Source organism: Natrix helvetica (assembly GCF_964273705.1).
Source record: "Natrix helvetica genome assembly, chromosome: 1".
Classification (NCBI taxonomy): domain Eukaryota; kingdom Metazoa; phylum Chordata; class Lepidosauria; order Squamata; family Natricidae; genus Natrix; species Natrix helvetica.
Window position 1 is genome coordinate 259,055,789 of NC_138548.1, and position 19,076 is coordinate 259,074,864.

A 19,076-nucleotide genomic window follows, 5' to 3' on the forward strand; every position below is an offset into this window, starting at 1 on the left:
CGGTTCCTAAGACCATCGAAAATATGTGTTTTCCAATGGTCTTAGACGACCCCTGTGAAAGGGTCGTTTGACCTCCCAAAGGGGTCCCAACCCACAGGTTGAGAACCACTTTCTAGAGTTATGCTGGAACGAACAAACACACACACACACCCATTTTTATATATATAGATTTTGGGGTCTCTCATAGAGCCTAAATTTAATGAATGAAATTGTATGGATCTTCTTGGGGAAAAGTCAGGGATACAACTTCCCTGTGTGTCTCCCCCACCCCCCGCCCACACCTTCCCCAATGCGGCGGTACCTTTATTTGTTTGGGGATAGAAGCAGCACAAACTTCTTCTAACGTTACCTGAAGTTGCCAAAGCCACGACTCTGCTGTAGCGTCTGAGCAAACATCTCGTATTTGCGTATATCATTATCGCTAACCGAACGGCGTGCAAAGCGCATTGCTTCTTCAAAGTGATCCCGCCGGATCTCAGGCACTGGGTCATAATCATCATCCTGTTACAAGACACAAAAGAAAAGGCTGTCAGGCACACTGTGCCCCCCCCCCCCCCAAGGTGGAGAACACATTCTAAAGAAGAGAACTTGAGATAAGGGAAGGAATCAGGTCTGGTTTTCAATGGAAAAGGGAAAATATTGTGTCCATACCATGGCAGCGTACTTCTGACTCTGGCGTTCCCGTTCTGCCTTGATCTCCATCTCGATGGCCTCACGGATGGCAAGTTTGCAGGCACGCTGACAGATTTCGGTGAGGTCAGCACCAGAGAAGCCATGTGTGATCTTAGCTAGATAATTCAATTCGACATCCTGTTGGGAAAAGATATACAAATTAAAATATTACCTGCCCAAGTTAACAAAGTAAGACAAAAATGAGAAATGAATGCTGAGGGGCAGCAAAAATGTGTTTAAGGAGTTGAATCAGCAGAGAAGGCAGTGTGAGCCACTGCCCCATTTTCTGCATTGGAGCAATTTGGTTTTGTCCATAGAATGAGCAGTGATAGCAATAGCATTTAGACTTATATACCACTTCACAATACTTTACAGCACTCTCTAAGCAGTTTACAATGTCAGCATATTTCCCCAACAATCTGGGCCCTTATTTTACTCACCTCAGAAGGATGGAAGACTGAGTCAACCTTCAGCCGGTCAGGATCGAACTCCTGGCAGTGAGCAGAGTTAGCCTGCAATACTGCATTCTAACCACTGCACCACCACCGCTCTTCTGCCATCGTGTTCCTCACTTTGACACTAGAGAACTTCAAGGAAGGCTGAGCCACACACCCTCTTTAAAGATTGTCACAATCAGTCCTCCCCTACTGGATGGGTGACACCTGAACCTCAACATCTATTGCTGATTTAGTTTTGCATGCCCATTTCTTGCTTCCTTTGACTGACCTTGGCAACTGGTGATTTTCGCAAGTTGGCTTGGAGGATCGCCACACGAGACTTTTCATCAGGTAGTGGGATGTAGATGAGCTGGTCCAGACGTCCTGGACGAAGAATGGCTGGGTCAATGATGTCTGGTCTGAAAAGAGTTGGCAAAGAGACAACAAGTTTCATGGGTTGCTTTTTGCCTAGGAATGGCTCCAGCATCTCAACTCAGACGCTGCTTTGACAGGACTGCAGCTCTATAGCAGAAGTGGGCAAGACTAGGGGTCAAGGGGACAGAAGACTGTAAAGTTGGTGAGACTATATTCCATGGGTGGGAGGAGGGAGGGGTGGTACAGCCTTTGCAAGGACTTTTGTTTTTCAGCTACACCGTATTTTTCGGAATATAAGACGCACTGGAGTATAAGACGCACCAAAATTTTGAAGAGGCAAATTAAAAAAAAAGTTTTTGCACTCTGCAGACCTCCCAAAACCAGCCCATTTTTTGCGAAAACGGGCCCGTTTTTTGTCAAAAAATTGGCATGCATAGCCTTTAGGAGGCTTATAGACTGCAAAAAACGGGCCTTTTCGCTCATTTCTGCCCTTCCCAGACCCCAGGAGCACTCCATAAGCCTCCTAAAGGCTATGCATGGCCATTTTTGCAAAGGGCGTGGGGTTTTGGGAGGGTAAAAATGCTGGATTCAGCGTATAAGACACACCCAGATTTTCACCCTCTTTTTTGAAGGGAAAAAGGTGCGTTTATACTCAGACAAATACGGTAATAAATTGATACTGAACTGCAGAGGTGATACTACAGTTTTCTTGAGTTGGTTATCTCAAAGACAGGATTCAATCTACCAGGTTGGAGAAAGTATGGCCAAAGAGGACCATAAATCAGAAGTGGAGGTCACATGTCACCCTGGAGACTTATTTTCAAAGAAGAGATCCTGATTTAACTTTTTCTCAGTGACTTCTTACTTCAGTCCAGCCTCAATGACCAGCAGAGTAAAAGGGACTCTGGGGGAGGAACAGCTAAACTGGCAGCAGGACGTAGAGGTGGGTGTCACCCATACATCTCCATAGCCCAAAGAACTGGGTCTTCCTTTCCTTAAATTCTCACCTATTGGTGGCACCTATAATAAATACTGTCTTCTTGTTGGTCATGCCATCCATTTCTGTGAGGATTTGGTTGATGACCCGGTCAGCTGCACCTCCACCATCGCCTGCTCCGCCACCTCGGGCCTTGGCAATGGAATCCAGCTCATCAAAAAACAGGATGCAGGGAGCAGCCTGGCGGGCCTGGGGAACAAAAGGACCAATAGGAGTTAGATAACAAACTATGAGACTGGCAAAGTATGTGTCTTGTGTTCTAAGGCCTTCCGCTTTTCCAGATGAATGAATTTCAATGGTGATGCCTGGATTACAGGACTATCTTTTGGTAAAGTGAAGGTTAAACAGAATAGTCCCAATGGACCATGAAAAAATAGTGGATTTTAAACCAGTGTCCTCAAGAATGAACTGTGAATGGTGGAATGCTATTAAAAAAGGGATGTCTACCCCAGGATGAACAATAGTATATTCCCCAATGGCTTCCTTTAATAAAAGCTCTGGAATTAATGCTCTAATTCCACAACATATTAAGAATTTCAAAATAAAGTGGGAGCTCGTTCTAACCTCTTTCACTTTTTCAATTTCTTCTGTGGGTGGCCGGACCTCACAGGAGGCAAAACCTGGCCACTTTTGTCTGGATTCAAACTAAGCAAGACTGCACTAATTAATACTTGGATGGGAGACTTCCAGGGAATACCAACGTTGTGGATTACTTTGGAGGGTAAAACAAAAATTCATGAAAGATGAGGGCAAACCATTTCTCTACTGTTACTCAAAGTCTGCAGGCATGTCTGGATGAAGCCACCAGAACAAGAGCTCACTTTAACATTATGGGGACTGCGAAATAGATCCATGATGGCGAACCTATGGCACACATGCCAGAAGTAACACACAGAGGCATCCCTCTGGGTACGCCAGCCGTCGCCCGCTGCTCTTCCAGGTTCTGGTGCGCAAATGCGCACTGGCCAGCTGATCTTGACGCATGCATGCACGCCAGAAACAGGAAGATTAGTTTCCCGGTGCATGTATGATGCCAAGGAATTGCTCTTCCAGTTTCTGGAGCTCCCCTGTGAGCACGCTCTCTCTCCTGTTTTGGCACTCAAAAAGGTTCGCCAACACTGAAATTGGTGATGCCTTTAGTTCCTGCCCCAATAGTCAGCCCTTCTCCTCCCCACCCACCCCCAACTTTGTACTCTGTACCTTGTCAAAAACATCACGGACGTTGGCCTCACTCTCTCCAAACCACATGGTGAGTAGCTCAGGACCCTTGATGGAGATGAAATTGGCCTGGCATTCGTTTGCAATGGCCTTTGCCAGGAGGGTTTTGCCACAGCCAGGGGGCCCATAGAACAGCACACCTCGTGAAGGTGTCATTCCAAACTTTAGGAACTTGTCCGGATACTCCACTGGGAACTGATGAAGACAAGAGAGGAAAGAGTTAAAAAACTTGAGCCGTTTGTCTTATAAAAGTCAGTACTACTGCTGCTTGCAAAACTACATTCTGACTTTTCTTCATTGCGTGGGTTGTAAAGACCAGCTAAAGAGAACGGCTTTACCCTGTCTTCACTGCCTATGCACACCCCCATTATTAACCTGGAACAGGGATTGACTATAAAAATATATCTCACTGCAAATGGGAGACAGTCATCACATTATCTAGGGATGGCACTCGAGGGAGTTTACATTCTATTCTATCATGACTGAACCCCGGCCACAATACTGGCTGGAGGTGATAGGTGGGGAAGCTCAGCAGTTTTCTAAAGGTGCCACAGCTCTGTGTTAAGAGGACACAGAAGAAGATGTACACAGAAGATGTAGCTGAGCATCATTCTTCCCAGTGGTTTATAGCTGATCTTAAATACACACACACACACACACACACACACACACAGACAGGCAGACACACACAGATATGCATGTGAACTTAATATACATTTTACATTTATAGAAGCAGTATCAAGGATGTCTGTGATGAAAATGGTTCTGTCGGTGTCCTTCAAGCATTAAATACCAAACCTTACATTCGTTACTGTTAGAGAGGAGAAATGCCAAGGGCGCAACTTTTATAATTCTGGTTAAGCTTCCAATCTGGAAGCAATCTGCATCACCTTATTATCCCCACCTCCATCTCTTAAAATATCAAAGCAAGCCAAATGCTTGTCTGCTTTTTGCCTTTTTTTTTTTGCCCAGAGCAGAGATGGGGGTCAGCGAGTGCAGAAATTGTGTATAAATACTGTGGTGCGAGGATGTATAGAATTCAACAATGGGATTTTCTAGAGAATTCCAGCACATTCTGTTTGCCCATGTCAGAGCTTTAGTTTAGGAAGTTGAGTTTCAAATGATGGCGGCCTGGAATGGCGTAATCCAAAAGAAATTTGGCATGCTCCATGTTTTCCAGAATGCTCCATTTCTGACTCACTGAATTTTGCTTATCTCAGTGGTGATATATTCGGATTGAAGTTGGCCTTGATTTTATAACCTGTTCAAAGGAAGAGCTGAAATGGGATTTCAGAGTTAAAATGACCCAACATGCTGCTCATAAAAGGCTATAAAATAGAACAATGCTGGTAGATATATGTTCATTTCCTGCTGAAATATTGCTTTTTGGTTCCTGGAAATGTATGCATGGATTTTTTTTCAGTTGCTAAAGGAGGCCACTGCATTACTTTAACTTGGAGCTGCTCTTTAAGCCACTGGGAGCTCTCATTAATGGCAATGCACTATAATGTGCTTTCAACTGAATTAATTTCCTCAAGGTTCTCCGGAGCCTTCTTTTTTAGAACTTTTCCTTCCCCAGCCTTGATTTACCAGAATGGATGAGCTATTACAAGCAAGACCCACTGAGATCTTTCACAAGGGTTGGATCTCAGGATAGTTAACCTATTTGTACCATCCTTTATCTTTTTATGCTATGCAGACACCATTATATACACACACACACGTTCTGCTGTGTTTGCACTACTTGTGTGAATGACTCACCTGCACCAGTTCTTGTAGCTCACGTTTTACTTCCTGCAAGCCCCCAATGTCATCCCAGGAGACCTGCGGTACTTCCACTACGGTCTCCCGCAGGGCAGAGGGGTTGCTCTGGCCAAGAGCCCACTGGAAAGCAGAAAGGGCAGCATGGTTACCACGGCAGTTCGTAGGACAGCACGAAGCCCTGAATCAGTGACTGCCCCCAAGAGAGTCCGTCATTTTGCTCATCTTTCATTCCTGCAATTAAGCCTAACACTTCGTGAGGCTAGGCAACGTGCCCATTCACAAGAATAAGTTGCATTAACAGAGGGATTGAATCAAGATCACGTGAGGTACTAATACCACTCTAAAAAGCTTTAGCAAGACCACACCTAGAGTACTGCATCCAGTTTTGGTCACTACACTATAAAAAAGATGTTGAGACTCTAGAAAGAGTGCAGAGAAGAGCCACAAAGACGATTGGGGGCCTGGGGGCTAAAAACATATGAAGAACGGTTACAGGAACTGGGCATGGCTAGTCTAGTGAAGAGAAGGACCAGGGGAGACATGATAGCAGTGTTCCAATATCTGAAGGGTTGCCACAGAGAGAAAAAGGTGTTTGTGTGTGTGTGTGTGTGTGTGAAGCTATTTTCCAAAGCACCTAAAGGCCAGATAATGAATGAAAACTGATATAGAAATAAGGATAAATTTTCTGATAGTGAGAACAATCAATCAATGGAACAGCTTGCCTTCAGAAGTTATGGGAGCTTCATCACTAGAAGCTTTCAAGAAGAGACTGGACTTCCATCTGTCAGAAATGTTGTAGGTAGGGTCTGCTGCTTGGGCGGGGGGGGGGATTGGACTAGATGACTTATAAGGTACCATCCAACTGTGTTATTCTGAATGAAACTTTCTATATTCAGAATGGTGGCACAAATGTGCAATAGGAATACAAGGAGGTAATAGTTTCACAGTATTCATTAATATTCATATGTACACTGGGAAGAATTTTCTAAGAATTTCTGGAAGTCAGCCAGCATCTATATCAAGCGACTAATAGTTCACAAGAAAAATGATGGAAATGATTAAAGTCTTAGCAGTCAACAATGCAAGGAGTCAGATCTAAAACAGTGACGGAGTGCACTTCTATTTTGTAGAGCACAGAAGCTCTTAAGCGAATTTGGAATAATCATAATACTAGGTGTCTCCACTAGGTCTTACGTACCTAGGGTGCAAAGTTTTATGCTGGATCTGTAAAGGACATTAAATGAGGATCTCTGAAATTTGTCAACAAGATAATTGAATCAAATATTTAAATTTAATCTACCAGTGTGGGACAATGGTCCTCGTCTTACATAACTTAGTGGTGTGACTTGGAGGACAGATATATAAGGAATAATTTTAAAAGTATTACCTCTTCTCCATCATGTGAGGAGGAGAAATGGTAGCCATTTCGAACAGGAAAAAATAGGACAGAGGATGGCCCAGGGTAAGTAGTGTAGAGCGGGACTGTGAAACTCGTGGCCTGCGGGCTAGATGTATCATGCGCTGCCCACGCCTGGTTTAGCAAAGGGGGGAAAGTCGCGATATGTCACATGATGATGCCGTGATGACACGAGTTTGACACCCCTGGTCTAGAGTATCCTAGAAAGACCCAAAAGAACCAGCTCCTTTGTTTGTTGGTACACAATGTGGTAAAGCCCACAATGCTAAAGGAATCTGCTCCACTGGAGGAGCACACTACAGAAATATCTAAGTGGAAGATTTTGCTATTGTATGCCATATATAAATGGGTGCAAAATCTTAACACTGATTTGTAAGGATTAATTGGCAGGAGTGTTGGGGTGTGGGCACAAAGTTGTAGGTGAAGAAACTGAACCTTTATGAAGAATTTATTTTCCATCAGTGGTACAAACTTTAATTTGAAATTAGACCCTTGAGTATTTGTTTCGGAAAAGACCATCAAATAAATTCATCAAAGAAACAGATTATTCTTCCTAGTCCAAGTAGAAATCTGGACTATATGAAAAAAAATATGCAGGTATACAGTAAATATTCTAAAAGAACTCCCTCGATTATTAATATATGTGTAATAAGGTGATAACTACAAGATATTTATATTTGGCTCCAGATGGGATTTAAGAAATGAACAAGAGATTCTGCAAGAGTATGGAACATACTTGACTCAAAGTATGAATAACAATACAACGTTACTTCATATAGTGCACAAATCACACATTGCCCATTTGTTTTGTTTTGTTTGAAAAAAAATTGCATATAGAACTTTTAAAAATTCAAGGAATTATGTGTTCTGACCGAGGCTTCCCAAGAGCATGAAGCAAACTCCTTGTCCCGACAAAATCCACTTTTATTAATTTATTGTGAATTCTGTTCATTCACATCCAGCAAAGACTTTCAAGGGAAAGTCACAGTTACAGTCACAGACCTTATGTGGCTTGGAGAGCTGCCAGGCTGATATCTGCAAAACTTGGCAAGGAGACTCAGAGAGTCATGAACCAATTAAGCAAACTAATTGTCTCCTGCAAACTCCACTCCCCTTTCGCTCCTCTTTTATGTCCTATGGGAGGGGCCATTCATCATCCACCTGTGGCCTTATGTCCAAGACGACCCCTGTTCTTTAGCTGTTCCCTTTGTCTGACAACTCTGCGCATGCACACACTGGGAACAGGTTCCAGCAGTTTGTCTGCCTCACTAATGTCTGATTCTGAAGGCAGCTGATAACTGGCATACAGCTCTGGCCCCTTCTCTGCCTCCGACACAGAGCCCTCATCGGAGCTGTCCCCAGACTCCAGGACTGGCCCATGCTCCTCCCCAACCGCCTCACTGTCCAAATCTGTTGCCAGCTCTGCTGGTTGCTGGTGGGCCACAACATTACGAACCCATTCTGTGGTGTGCACTAATGGGCCCAGTCTCCAAGAAAAAATGGTAAAATACCCTTTTGTATGGATCTGCAAAAGCTAAGTGATGCCATAGTTCCAAAAAGATCCTTCCCCAAACTTGTAAATGACCTAAAGGACAAGTTGCAGGAGGCATAAGGTCCATGCAATGCAGAAAATCCTCAATTATCATATCCCTGCCAAATAGACCTTGGAACAAGCTGGGCGCTATCCTGTGTGGATTTAAAGGATGCCAAAATCTGATTGTTGTCAACTATTTTTCTACAAACATGATGTCAGTCCTATAAAATACACCAGATTCAGCAACAGATGCTGTGTGGGCCTAAAGCTACTTTTATTAGAACAGCTATAGTAGCAGAATTTTGCAAGTCTGAATGTGCTTCCCCTACTCCCTCTTTTATCTTCTTATGAATTCCGAGTGGGGGTGGGGATGCCTGAGGTGTTTTCATACACCACTTTTTAAAAATAAATGAAGTCAATTCACATTTATGTGATCATTGCCTTGGTAACGAACATTTCCTCTAGTCATCAAGGCCAACCTCTGTACTATTTACACATAGCGATACTTTTCCCCCAAACTTATTTGTCACAGCAAGATTGTACAATAAACTAACACTTTTCCCTACGTTGGCATTTCATACCTCCTTAAGGTAAAAGTTCCCCTCGCGTATATGTGCTAGTTGTTCCCGACTCTAGTGGGCGGTGCCAGTGGCGTAGCGTGGGTTGTCAGCACCCGGGGCAAGGCAAGTAATTTGCGCCCCCTAACCCGTGGATTTTAGCACTCGAGTCTCTTCCACTAGATTAGTTAAAGAAACCCTTACCCCCTAAGCACATGTATTGTTTGTTATGAAAATACTGATGTAATTAAAGTAAAATGCGGCCGCCCCCCCTGCACCCCCCACGCTACGCCACTGCTGGCACCCCCCCCTCCACAGTGGGCGGCGACCCGGCGGCTCGGATCGGATTCGCACAGCCAGCACTGCAGTGAGAGAGAGTGAGTGAGCCAGGCAGGGGCAGAGAGCTGCGAGTGCGAGCGCGCCCCCCCCCAGATGTTGTGCCCGGTGCAGCCGGCCCCCCCTGCACCCACCATGCTACACCACTGGGCGGTGCTCATCTCCGTTTCAAAGCCGAAGAGCCAGAGCTGTCGAAGACGTCTCCGTGATCATGTGGCCATCATGACTGAACGCAGAAGGCGCACGGAACGCTGTTACCTTCCCACCAAAGGTGGACCCTATTTTTCTACTTGCATTTTTACTTGCTTTCGAACTGCTAGGTTGGCAGAAGCTGGGACAAGTAACAGGAGCTCACTCCATTATGCGGCGCTAGGGATTCGAACTGCCGACCTTCTGATCAACAAGGTCAGCGTCTTAGCCACTGAGTCCTATTCAGACCTCCTTATGACTGGTAATTATACCCAGTCCACTGAAGTAATGTACAACTGAAGTCATTTTGAATGACTTGTTAACTTTCACCACAACTCCGCTGCGGGCAAAGGTGACCACTGAGAGCTTTGCACCTGTGTGACCTAAGTACGATTCTTCTGAGATTCAGACTGGCACTATTAATCACCTGACAAATTATTAAAGAGGAGAGCAACTCCACTTTTCATTCCTCTTTAAAAGAAATGTGAAGATAGAAATAGTCCAGTCTGGGAAAAGCAGACATTGAGCCCGAAGACGCTGTGAAGACTTTGGATAACTACTGCTGTTTGGTTTGAGAACTATAGGAAGAAGGAAGTACCGCAAATTGGATGAGGAAAAAAAAGCATGACAGTAGCAATAGCCTTTGAAAGTTATACACACCGATGAAAACCAGCTACCAAATCTTTCATAGAACTGAAGGTGTCTTCGCAAGCTTCCTGCGAATAAACCTCCTTCAGATCGGAAAATATAGAATATCACGTCCACTTACAGAGGCTACACCTGACTCAGCAGGCAAAAGTTATATTAAATTCGAACGATTTATTGCAACAGGCAGCATCAACAATATACAGGAGAGATTCAGCACAAAAGCATTGGTTTCAAAGTTACAACTAATTCAGGTCAAGCGAATCAGGAAACCTTTGAGATTTAGAGCTGGTAATTACTGTTCAAAAATGACTCTATAGTTCTAAATATTGTTTCAAAAAGATGGGAGAAAAGATATAGTGGAAAAGTAGAGTTTTCACTACATTCTTACTTTTCCCTTTCTTCTTTCTTTTTCCTGCACTCTTTACTCCTCTCTCTTTTCTTTCATTTAGTTTGTATTACATTCTACTATTATAATCAAAATATATAATAGAGTGCATAGCAGAAGAACCATGCATATGCCTGCTACAGATGTGACACATCAATAGCAAAATCATTCCAACACAAGAATAACAAGACACACACTACCAATTAAATCAAATCCTAAACATCTGCACTTTGAAGACACACAGTTGGAAGCTGTTTAGTACGTAATTATAAAGAAAATGGTCTTTGCAAAAATCAAGATCTCGTTGTGTATACTTGGAAAAATGTTGAGTCCATTTGTCTGTAATCAGTTTTTAAGTCTGTGTTAAAAAGCAGCAATGTAATAAATCAGTAACACTGAAAGAAGGGGCTGGAGAAGTAAGACTTGCAATCTTCTCCGTATTTGGGGCAGGGTGTTCTGGGATTAGGTTTTCTGAGGAATTGGGCTGTGTTGACAGGAACTAAATAGCAAAAGTAAATTGTTATGGAAAAACGATGTAGCTGTTGGATGCCCAGAACCAGCCTACCTGGAAATCATCCATGGTGACAGCCATAGCATTAAGGATGTCAGCATCGATTGTATCGTCCTCCAGGTCAATGACGCTCATCTTCTTACGGATTGCTTGGAGTGCTGCCTCGGAACACAATGCTGCCAGATCAGCACCCACATGACCATGGGTCTCATTGGCCACCTGCAACCACAGTCCAGGTAAATCAGAGCATTTAATGGGGGAAAATAGGGGGAGACACACACAAACACAAACACAAACACACACACACACACACGCAGCCTACCTGGGCTCTTCCCAGTATTTATTTGATCACATTTGTATAACTCCTAATCTCATATAGTAACTCTGGGTGGCATGCATAATAATAATCCAAGCTATAAGGTATATCGACTATATAAATGGAATATAAAAGGCACCCAAACAATTAATTTGAATTAAAATAAAAACCAGATAAAAACAAATTCATAAAATGGCAGGAAAAGGTTCACAGTGTGTGTTCCATTAGCCGTCATACAACCATCTAACTAGCGCCACTCTATCATGGGATGCCCAAGCTAGTTGACAAAACCACGTTTAAGCGCCCTATGGAACACCAAGTGCGTTGGGCCAACTGCACGGGGGAAGGGGGGTGGGGGGATGATGTTCCACAGGTTGGGAGCTTCAACATCCCACTTGTAGCTCTTAAATATCCTGGAATTCTCCTGTTGAAAATGCAAAGAGAAAATGGCTCTTTGATTGTAGCGGTTCTGCTTTATTTTAAGAGTAGGATGGGGGAGAAATCACAACTGTGAAATAATAATAATAATAATAATAATAATAATAATAATTATAATAATAATAATTATTATTATTATTTATTTCTTAGCCGCATCCTCTCCCGAAGGACTCGAGGCGGCGTACAATAAAAGACACATAAAATACAATATGGACAATACACACACAAAATAAATGAATACGTGTACATGGAGGAGGTAGGCAGATGAATAAAGACAATTAAAAACACAATTTAAAATCCCCTAATAAAATTCCAAAAACCACAAAATTAAAAAACCCGTCAGGAGCAGTGTGAACGAACTATGGTTGAGCCAGGCCAGCTACTTGGAATAGGTGGGTCTTGAGCTTTATCCGGAAGGCGCGGAGGTCAGAGGTGGTCCTAATATCCGGGGGAAGGTCATTCCACAGGGCTGGGCCCGCAACAGAGAAGGCTCTGCTCCTAGACGCCGCCCCCCGACATTGTCTGGTGGACGGCACCTGGAGGAGTCCCTCTCTGTGCGAGCGAATTGGTCGCAGGGATGTATGGGGCAGGATACGATCCCGCAAGTAGCTAGGTCCTGAGCCATGGAGCGCTTTAAAGATCGTTATCAAGACCTTGAAACGCACCCGGTAGACCACAGGGAGCCAGTGCAGCTCGCGCAGGAAAGGTGTCACATGGGATTACCTTGTACTCCCCATAATTACCCGCGCGGCCGCGTTCTGGACCAACTGTAGTCTCCGAGTGCATTTCAAGGGAAGCCCCATGTAGAGAGCGTTACAGTAGTCCAGGCGAGACGTCACCAGCGCATGAGTGACTGTGCGCAAGGCATCCCGGTCCAATAGGGGGCGCAATTGGCGCACCAGGCGAACCTGGTGGAACGCCCCCCTTGCCACGGCCGTCACATGGTCATCCATGGACAGCCGAGCATCCAGGAGGACACCCAAATTGCGCGCCCGCTCCACCGGGGCAAGTTGTACGCCCCCGATGGCCAGAGATGGAATTAACTGGTTGAACCGGGGGGCCGGAACCCACAGCCACTCCGTCTTGGAGGGGTTGAGCTTGAGTCGGTTGTCATCCATCCAGACCCGTACGGCTTCCACACACCGGGACATCACTTCGACGGCCTCGTTGGGGTGGTTCAGGGTGGAGATGTACAGCTGAGTATCATCAGCGTACAGATGGTATCCCACCCCGAAACCACGGATGATCTCGCCCAGCGGCTTCATATATGTGTTGAACAGGAGCGGCGAGAGGACCGACCCCTGTGGCACCCCACAGGTAAGGGGGCTTAGAGTCGAGCTCTGCTCCCCTGTCAACACACATTGCGTCCGGCCGGAAAGGTAGGAGCCGAACCACCGTAAAACGGTGCCCCCGACCCCAACCCCTCCAGTCGGTGCAACAAGATACCATGGTCGATGGTATCAAAAGCCGCCGAGAGGTCTAATAGGACCAGGATAGAGGAACAACCCCTATCTCTGGCCCTCCAGAGATCATCCACCAACGCGACCAAGGCCGTCTCCGTGCTGTGCCCAGGGTAAAAGCCGGACTGGCGCGGGTCTAGATAATCATTTTCCTCCAGATGTCGTGGAAACTGATAAGCCACCACACTCTCTACAACCTTCGCCAGAAAGGGAAGGTTGGAGACAGGACGATAATTGGCCAGCTCCGTAGGGTCCAGGGAAGGCCTCTTGAGCAAGGGTCTCACCACCGCCTCTTTCAAGACGGCTGGAAGAGACCCCTCACCCAGCGAAGCGTTCACTAGGCCCAGGAGCCAGTCACGTGTAACCTCCCAGGATGCCAGTACAAGCCAGGAGGGACACGGGTCCAGTAAACATGTGGTAGGTCGCAGTCGTCCACGCACTCTGTCCAAATCCTCGATGGCAACCAAGTCAAACTCCTCCTAGATTGGTCTCTCAAGACTCGCCACGGACGCCTCTACAGGGCCACTGAAAGGGACCCAATCCTTCCGGATTTGAGCGATTTTATCCTGCAGATATTTCCCAAATTCCTCTGCCCTACCCTGTAAAGGGGCCTCCCGCGGCCTCTGAAATAGGAGGGAGCAGGACACCCGAAACAGGGCGGCAGGGCGGTTCTCTGCGGATGCAATGAGAGTGGCACAATATTGACGTTTGGCCACTCTCAATGCCACAAGGTACGTCCTTAAATGGGCTCGTACCTGTGTCCGGTCAAATTCGGAGCGGGAGGATCTCCAACGACTCTCTAGGCATCTCTTGCGGCGCTTCATCACCCTTAGCTCCTCGGTAAACCAAGGGGCCAGGGTGGAGCATTGCCGCCAGAGAGGCCGCAAAGGCGCCACCCAGTTCAAGGCCCCGGTAGTCGCATTGTTCCACACGACCACCAGGTCCTCTACCCGAGGGCGGGTCAGGGCCGCAGAAGGTGGCCCAAGCTCCATCTGGAACCTCTCTGGTTCCATCAGGCGCCTGGGGCGGAACCATCTGGTGTTTTCCGGTTCCGCCTCCCCGCAGCAGGGCGTAGCACCAGGGAAGTCAAGTCGGAGGAGTGAGTGGTCTGACCATGACAGGGGAGTGATGGTTAAGTCCCCTCCTCCCAGATCACTCAACCACTGGCCAGAGACAAAAACAAGGTCCAAGGTGTGACCTCCCTCGTGTGTCGGACCCTGAATCAATTGAGTCAGGTCCATGGCTGTCATGGAGGCCATGAACTCCCGAACCCCCTCGGATGCTTCTCCCACCGATGGCAGGTTAAAGTCCCCCATCACTAAAAGTTTGAGGGTCTCAACCGCCACCGATGCGATCAGCTCGAGGAGTTCGGGCAGGGCCGCTGATGTATAGCGAGGAGCCAGGTATACTATCAGCAGGCCCAACTGTCTCCCAGGGCCCCATTTCACAACAAGGGATTCACATCTGGACGTCTGTGGCACAGTGGACTCCCTCGGCTCTAAGTCCTCCCGAATAATCACTGCTACCCCACCGCCCCTTCCCTGAGCCCGGGGCTGGTGAAATGCTCGATAACCTGGCGGGCACATTTCCACGAGGGGTAAACCTCCCTCGTGGCCCAACCAGGTCTCCGTTATTCCCACGAGGTCCGGCTCCCCCTCCGAAATTAGATCGTGAATGAGGGGGGCCTTGTTAACGACGGACCTCGCATTGCATAGCACCAGCCTCAGGCCCTGGGTCTGAAGCTCTTGACCACCTAGAACGCGGGGGTTGGTACAAGCGACCGGGTGTAACCAGCACCCACGGTCTCCCAACCGACTGCGAGTTTTTAATCTGTCCTCGTATCTGCCCCTCCCTACGACCGTTGGAATCAAAAGGCCCTGCACAGGAACGACATCCTCTCCCTCCTCTTCCCTTCCGCTCCCTCTGCTCGTGACCACACCTAGTGACCTGGCTCTGTCCTCGCTCCTGACCTGACCCACCCACCCCCCAACCCCAGAACCCCTATAAAATTTTAAAAAACAATTAACTAAAAAACCCCTAAGTCTCCGCTTCCTCCACCTCTCAAGATTAATAAATCCGTCATCAAGGTGGGCCCTCGAAAGGGTGGAGGGCCACACCTGCGAGAGGAGGGACTCCCGCAGTAGGATGAGGTCTGCTCTTGAGTACATATGATGTTGAAAAGAAATTCGCCAGGGCCTAGGAACTGTGCTGTGGATGTTCCAGCCAGAGTACCATGATCCAGTATAGCTTGAAGAAGTTGAAAAAGCCGGGCTCCAGTGCAAAAAGAATTGTCCAGACCTAGATGGGGGGGGGGGGTGATGGTAGTAGGCTGGTCAGATGACAGACAATAGGTGGGGGTAGTATGGTCAATGATGGTCAATGGTGGGGGTTAGTAGATGGTCAATGATGGTCAATGATGGATGGCGAGGGGTAGTTAAACTGTTATTGATAATGGGTAAGGGGAAGATGGTCAGTCAGGCAATAGGGTCGCAGAGGATAGGTGGTAATCCTCCAGGGCGCACACAGATGGAAACAGATGGAAACAGGGGCAAGTTGAAATAAATAGTCAGCAGGGGGGGGTAAATGGTTACAGACCAGGAGGCAGCTGGCAGCGGTGGATAACTCCTCTGCCCAGCCTGATGTTGGAGCCTCCTGCCCGTCCTCAGCAAGCCCCCCCCCCCCCCAGTCTCTGAGTAGCCTCCTGAATCATAGCCCTCCTCCTACCAGGCCATCGGTATTTAATTCTTACCATGGCCTGCATCTTCGTTCTTAGCACCCAAACCACCATTTCAAACCCCAGCGCCATTCCTACCGGCCTCCAGCCTTCCTTTTCAGCCTACATAATTTCTGCGCCTCCCACGGTTAGCGCGGTTAGCAGCAGGCCGGGGGATTCGGCGTTCGGCGTTCCCAGCCGTCGCCGCCGACGCTTGGGTCCTCGTAGCTCCAAAGTCAGCCTCTCCGCCCACCGCTGGCTCTGGCCTCGGTCCCAAGCCGGTTGCAGATCAAAAGCCTCCAATTCCGGCACTGCCAGCACCAGCGCGTTCCCACACACTTCAGCAGCCATTCCCAGCCTTTCCGAGCCTTGCGCAGCCCTTACACCACTCCTCTGCTCTCCTCCGATTTCAAACGGTGCGCTCCGCCGATTTCAAATGGCGTCTCGGAAGGCGTTTCCCCTCAGCTGTTCACCGGCTCACTTCCCAGGCTTTTTTGTTGTCAAGCTACTCTGGGAGACCCCCACTTGGGTCGTAAAAAGATCCAGGGTAGCTGTTTGCTGGACACCCGGTCCCCCATGATGGAAAAGGGGGGCCGGCAGCACCCCTGCTCCCTTAAAGGGCCCCGCGGATCTACGGAGGCAATGGTCCAGCTGATGTGAAATTTGCAGCTGCTGTAATTTAGTCTGTGACTTCTCCTTAAGATAGCATGTTTGAATCTCTATCTTTCCATTCTTCTCGCTCTTTATTTTTTGCAAAATAATGTAGCAATATAAGACTGATGAGGCACCTCTGATATCCCCATCCTTCTGCAATTTTGTTTGAATGTATCTTTCCTAATTCCCATAACCCAATTTTGATTCCAGCTAACTTCTTAATGAGATACTCATTTGGCCTGTATACCCTAATGAAGCTAATGTAATCATGGCCTTAGTCCCAGAATCCAAGACAGTTGTATATTTGGTTTTCTAACTAATTGTTAGAACTATTGTATTGTATTGTATTAATGGAAACAATTTGTGCTGGCAGTTGTTAACAATGTAACTTTTACAATTTACTAATTGATCCCAAAATAAAAGATATAAGTAACCGTGTTCAGATATGTAGCTATGTCTTACATGTCCATTATCAAGAAACTCAGTCAAAAGGAACTGCAACCTGAGTGCCTTCTGAATAAAATTACCAAGAAAAGTTATTGCTACTAACAAGAAATCTTGACTATTTGTACAGTAGATAGTTAGATATGTAGCCCCAATTCATAGAATAAGCTGAACGAGGTGCAATTTTGCTTATCATTACCTTCTCCAGGTCCACATCATCAGCCAGTTTCATGTTCTTGGTATGTATCTGTAAGATTTCTAGTCTTCCCACTGAATCTGGAATTCCAATGTCAATTTCTCGATCAAAGCGCCCTGCAGAAAAGCAGTGAGTAAACAGGATCGTCCAGTCCTGAACTTTGTCCACACAATTATCATATTTTATACATATCAGGGATTAATTGGCATGCTGACTGATGAAGAGAGATGATGCCTGCTTGTCCCCAATACACTCCAAAGCTCACAGAGCCTGGGGAAAATGGTATTGTTAGATAGACAAAGAGGTGGAGAGAATGCAGAAAGCTTGCCTTCTTTTCATTTAATAAGTTAAGCATCAGTGACAGCCACTTTTAAGGCATAACAGTCAACATTTTTAGACCGAAGGCTTTTTTTTTAGCTGATACCGTTTCCCTGAAAATAAGACCTCCCTAGATAATAAGCCCAATTGGGCTTCTCAGCGCATGCGCTAAAATAAGCCCTCCCCGAAAATAAGCCCTCTCTGAAAATATTGCAACACAGCAGCAGCCATGCGGTCACCACACTCGCCGCTTCCTGCACCTCAAAAATAATAAGACCTCCCCAAAAATAAGGCCAAGTGCTTATTTCGGGGGGGGGGGGATAAAAATAAGACCCTGTCTTATTTTCGGGGAAACACAGTACCTAAAAGTAACTTGTGATTTTGTTACGATATCATTATGAATGACATATAACAGGGGCGTCAAACTCGCGTCGCCACAGCGATGTCACATGACACATCACAACGTTTTTCCCCTTTGCTAAACCAGGCGTGGGGGTGGCCAACACGTGACGCATCCAACCCATTAGGGCACAAGTTTGACAGCCATGGCATATAACAGGGGTGTCCAAACTTGGCAACTTTAAGACTTGTGGACTTCAACTCCCAGAATTCCCCAGCCAGCTGGCTGGGGAATTCTGGGAGTTGAAGTCCACAAGTCTTAAAGTTGCCAAGTTTGGACACCCCTGGCATATAAGATCAGATCTCAGACAAGAGAACAGGGGTAGAAAGAGAAAAATGTGGGGCAGATTCTTACCAAATCGACGTAAAGCAGGATCAATACTGTTCGGTCGGTTAGTGGCGGCCATAACTATGACATGAGAGCGTTGCTTCAGGCCATCCATGAGGGTCAGGAGTTGGGAAACAATCCGGCGTTCCACTTCCCCATGTGTCTGAAATGGGAGAGCAAGGAAGAACCATAGAATCATAGAAGAAAAGAAGATGCTCAAATATCAGCAACAGTGCCATCCTAGAGAAGCCAACAAACCTTCCTAGATTTCAGAGTGTGGGCACAGCACCTCCTAGTGGACAAACTGAATCAGTCTATTACTGGAGGCAAGAAAGGAATAATGGCCTGAAAAGTATGAGATGCATTATTTGCAGTATTGCCTTATTTGGAGATTGGATTTAAACCAGGGGTGAAATTCTGCAGGTTCTGACAGGTTCTGGAGAACTGGTAGCGGAAATTTTGAGTAGTTCGGCAAATACCACCTTTGACTGGCCCCAGAGTGGGGCAGGAATGGGGATTTTGCAGTATCATTCCCCTGCCACGCCCACAGAACCAGTAGTAAAAAAAATTGAATTTCATCACTGATTTAAACAAGTTCAACTCCCTGCTCAGCAAAGAAACTCATTGGGTGACCTTAGGCCATCATTGTCTCCCAGTACAACTAATTATAATCAGAGAATTGTGAAAATAAAAAATGGGGACAGAAAACCGTGTATAAACACCTCCTGAACAAGAAAGATACAATCCATTACAAATATTCATTCATTCAT

General features: G+C 46.4%; 1 protein-coding gene across 2 annotated transcripts in view; it reads right to left on the reverse strand.

Moving 5' to 3' along the window:
* The window catches only part of LOC309392950 (transitional endoplasmic reticulum ATPase-like), an 83,224-nt gene that overhangs the window by 2,373 nt on the left and 61,775 nt on the right, over window positions 1-19,076 (reverse strand). For both annotated transcript variants that reach the window (XM_081954618.1, XM_081954617.1), the window contains exons 9-17: window positions 18,334-18,469; window positions 17,265-17,377; window positions 11,095-11,259; window positions 5,461-5,583; window positions 3,682-3,894; window positions 2,492-2,670; window positions 1,399-1,528; window positions 652-810; window positions 350-501 (exon numbers count right to left, since the gene is read on the reverse strand). In XM_081954618.1, the coding sequence (XP_081810744.1) occupies window positions 350-501; window positions 652-810; window positions 1,399-1,528; window positions 2,492-2,670; window positions 3,682-3,894; window positions 5,461-5,583; window positions 11,095-11,259; window positions 17,265-17,377; window positions 18,334-18,469 (1,370 nt within the window). The remainder of the gene's footprint in view (window positions 1-349; window positions 502-651; window positions 811-1,398; window positions 1,529-2,491; window positions 2,671-3,681; window positions 3,895-5,460; window positions 5,584-11,094; window positions 11,260-17,264; window positions 17,378-18,333; window positions 18,470-19,076) is intronic.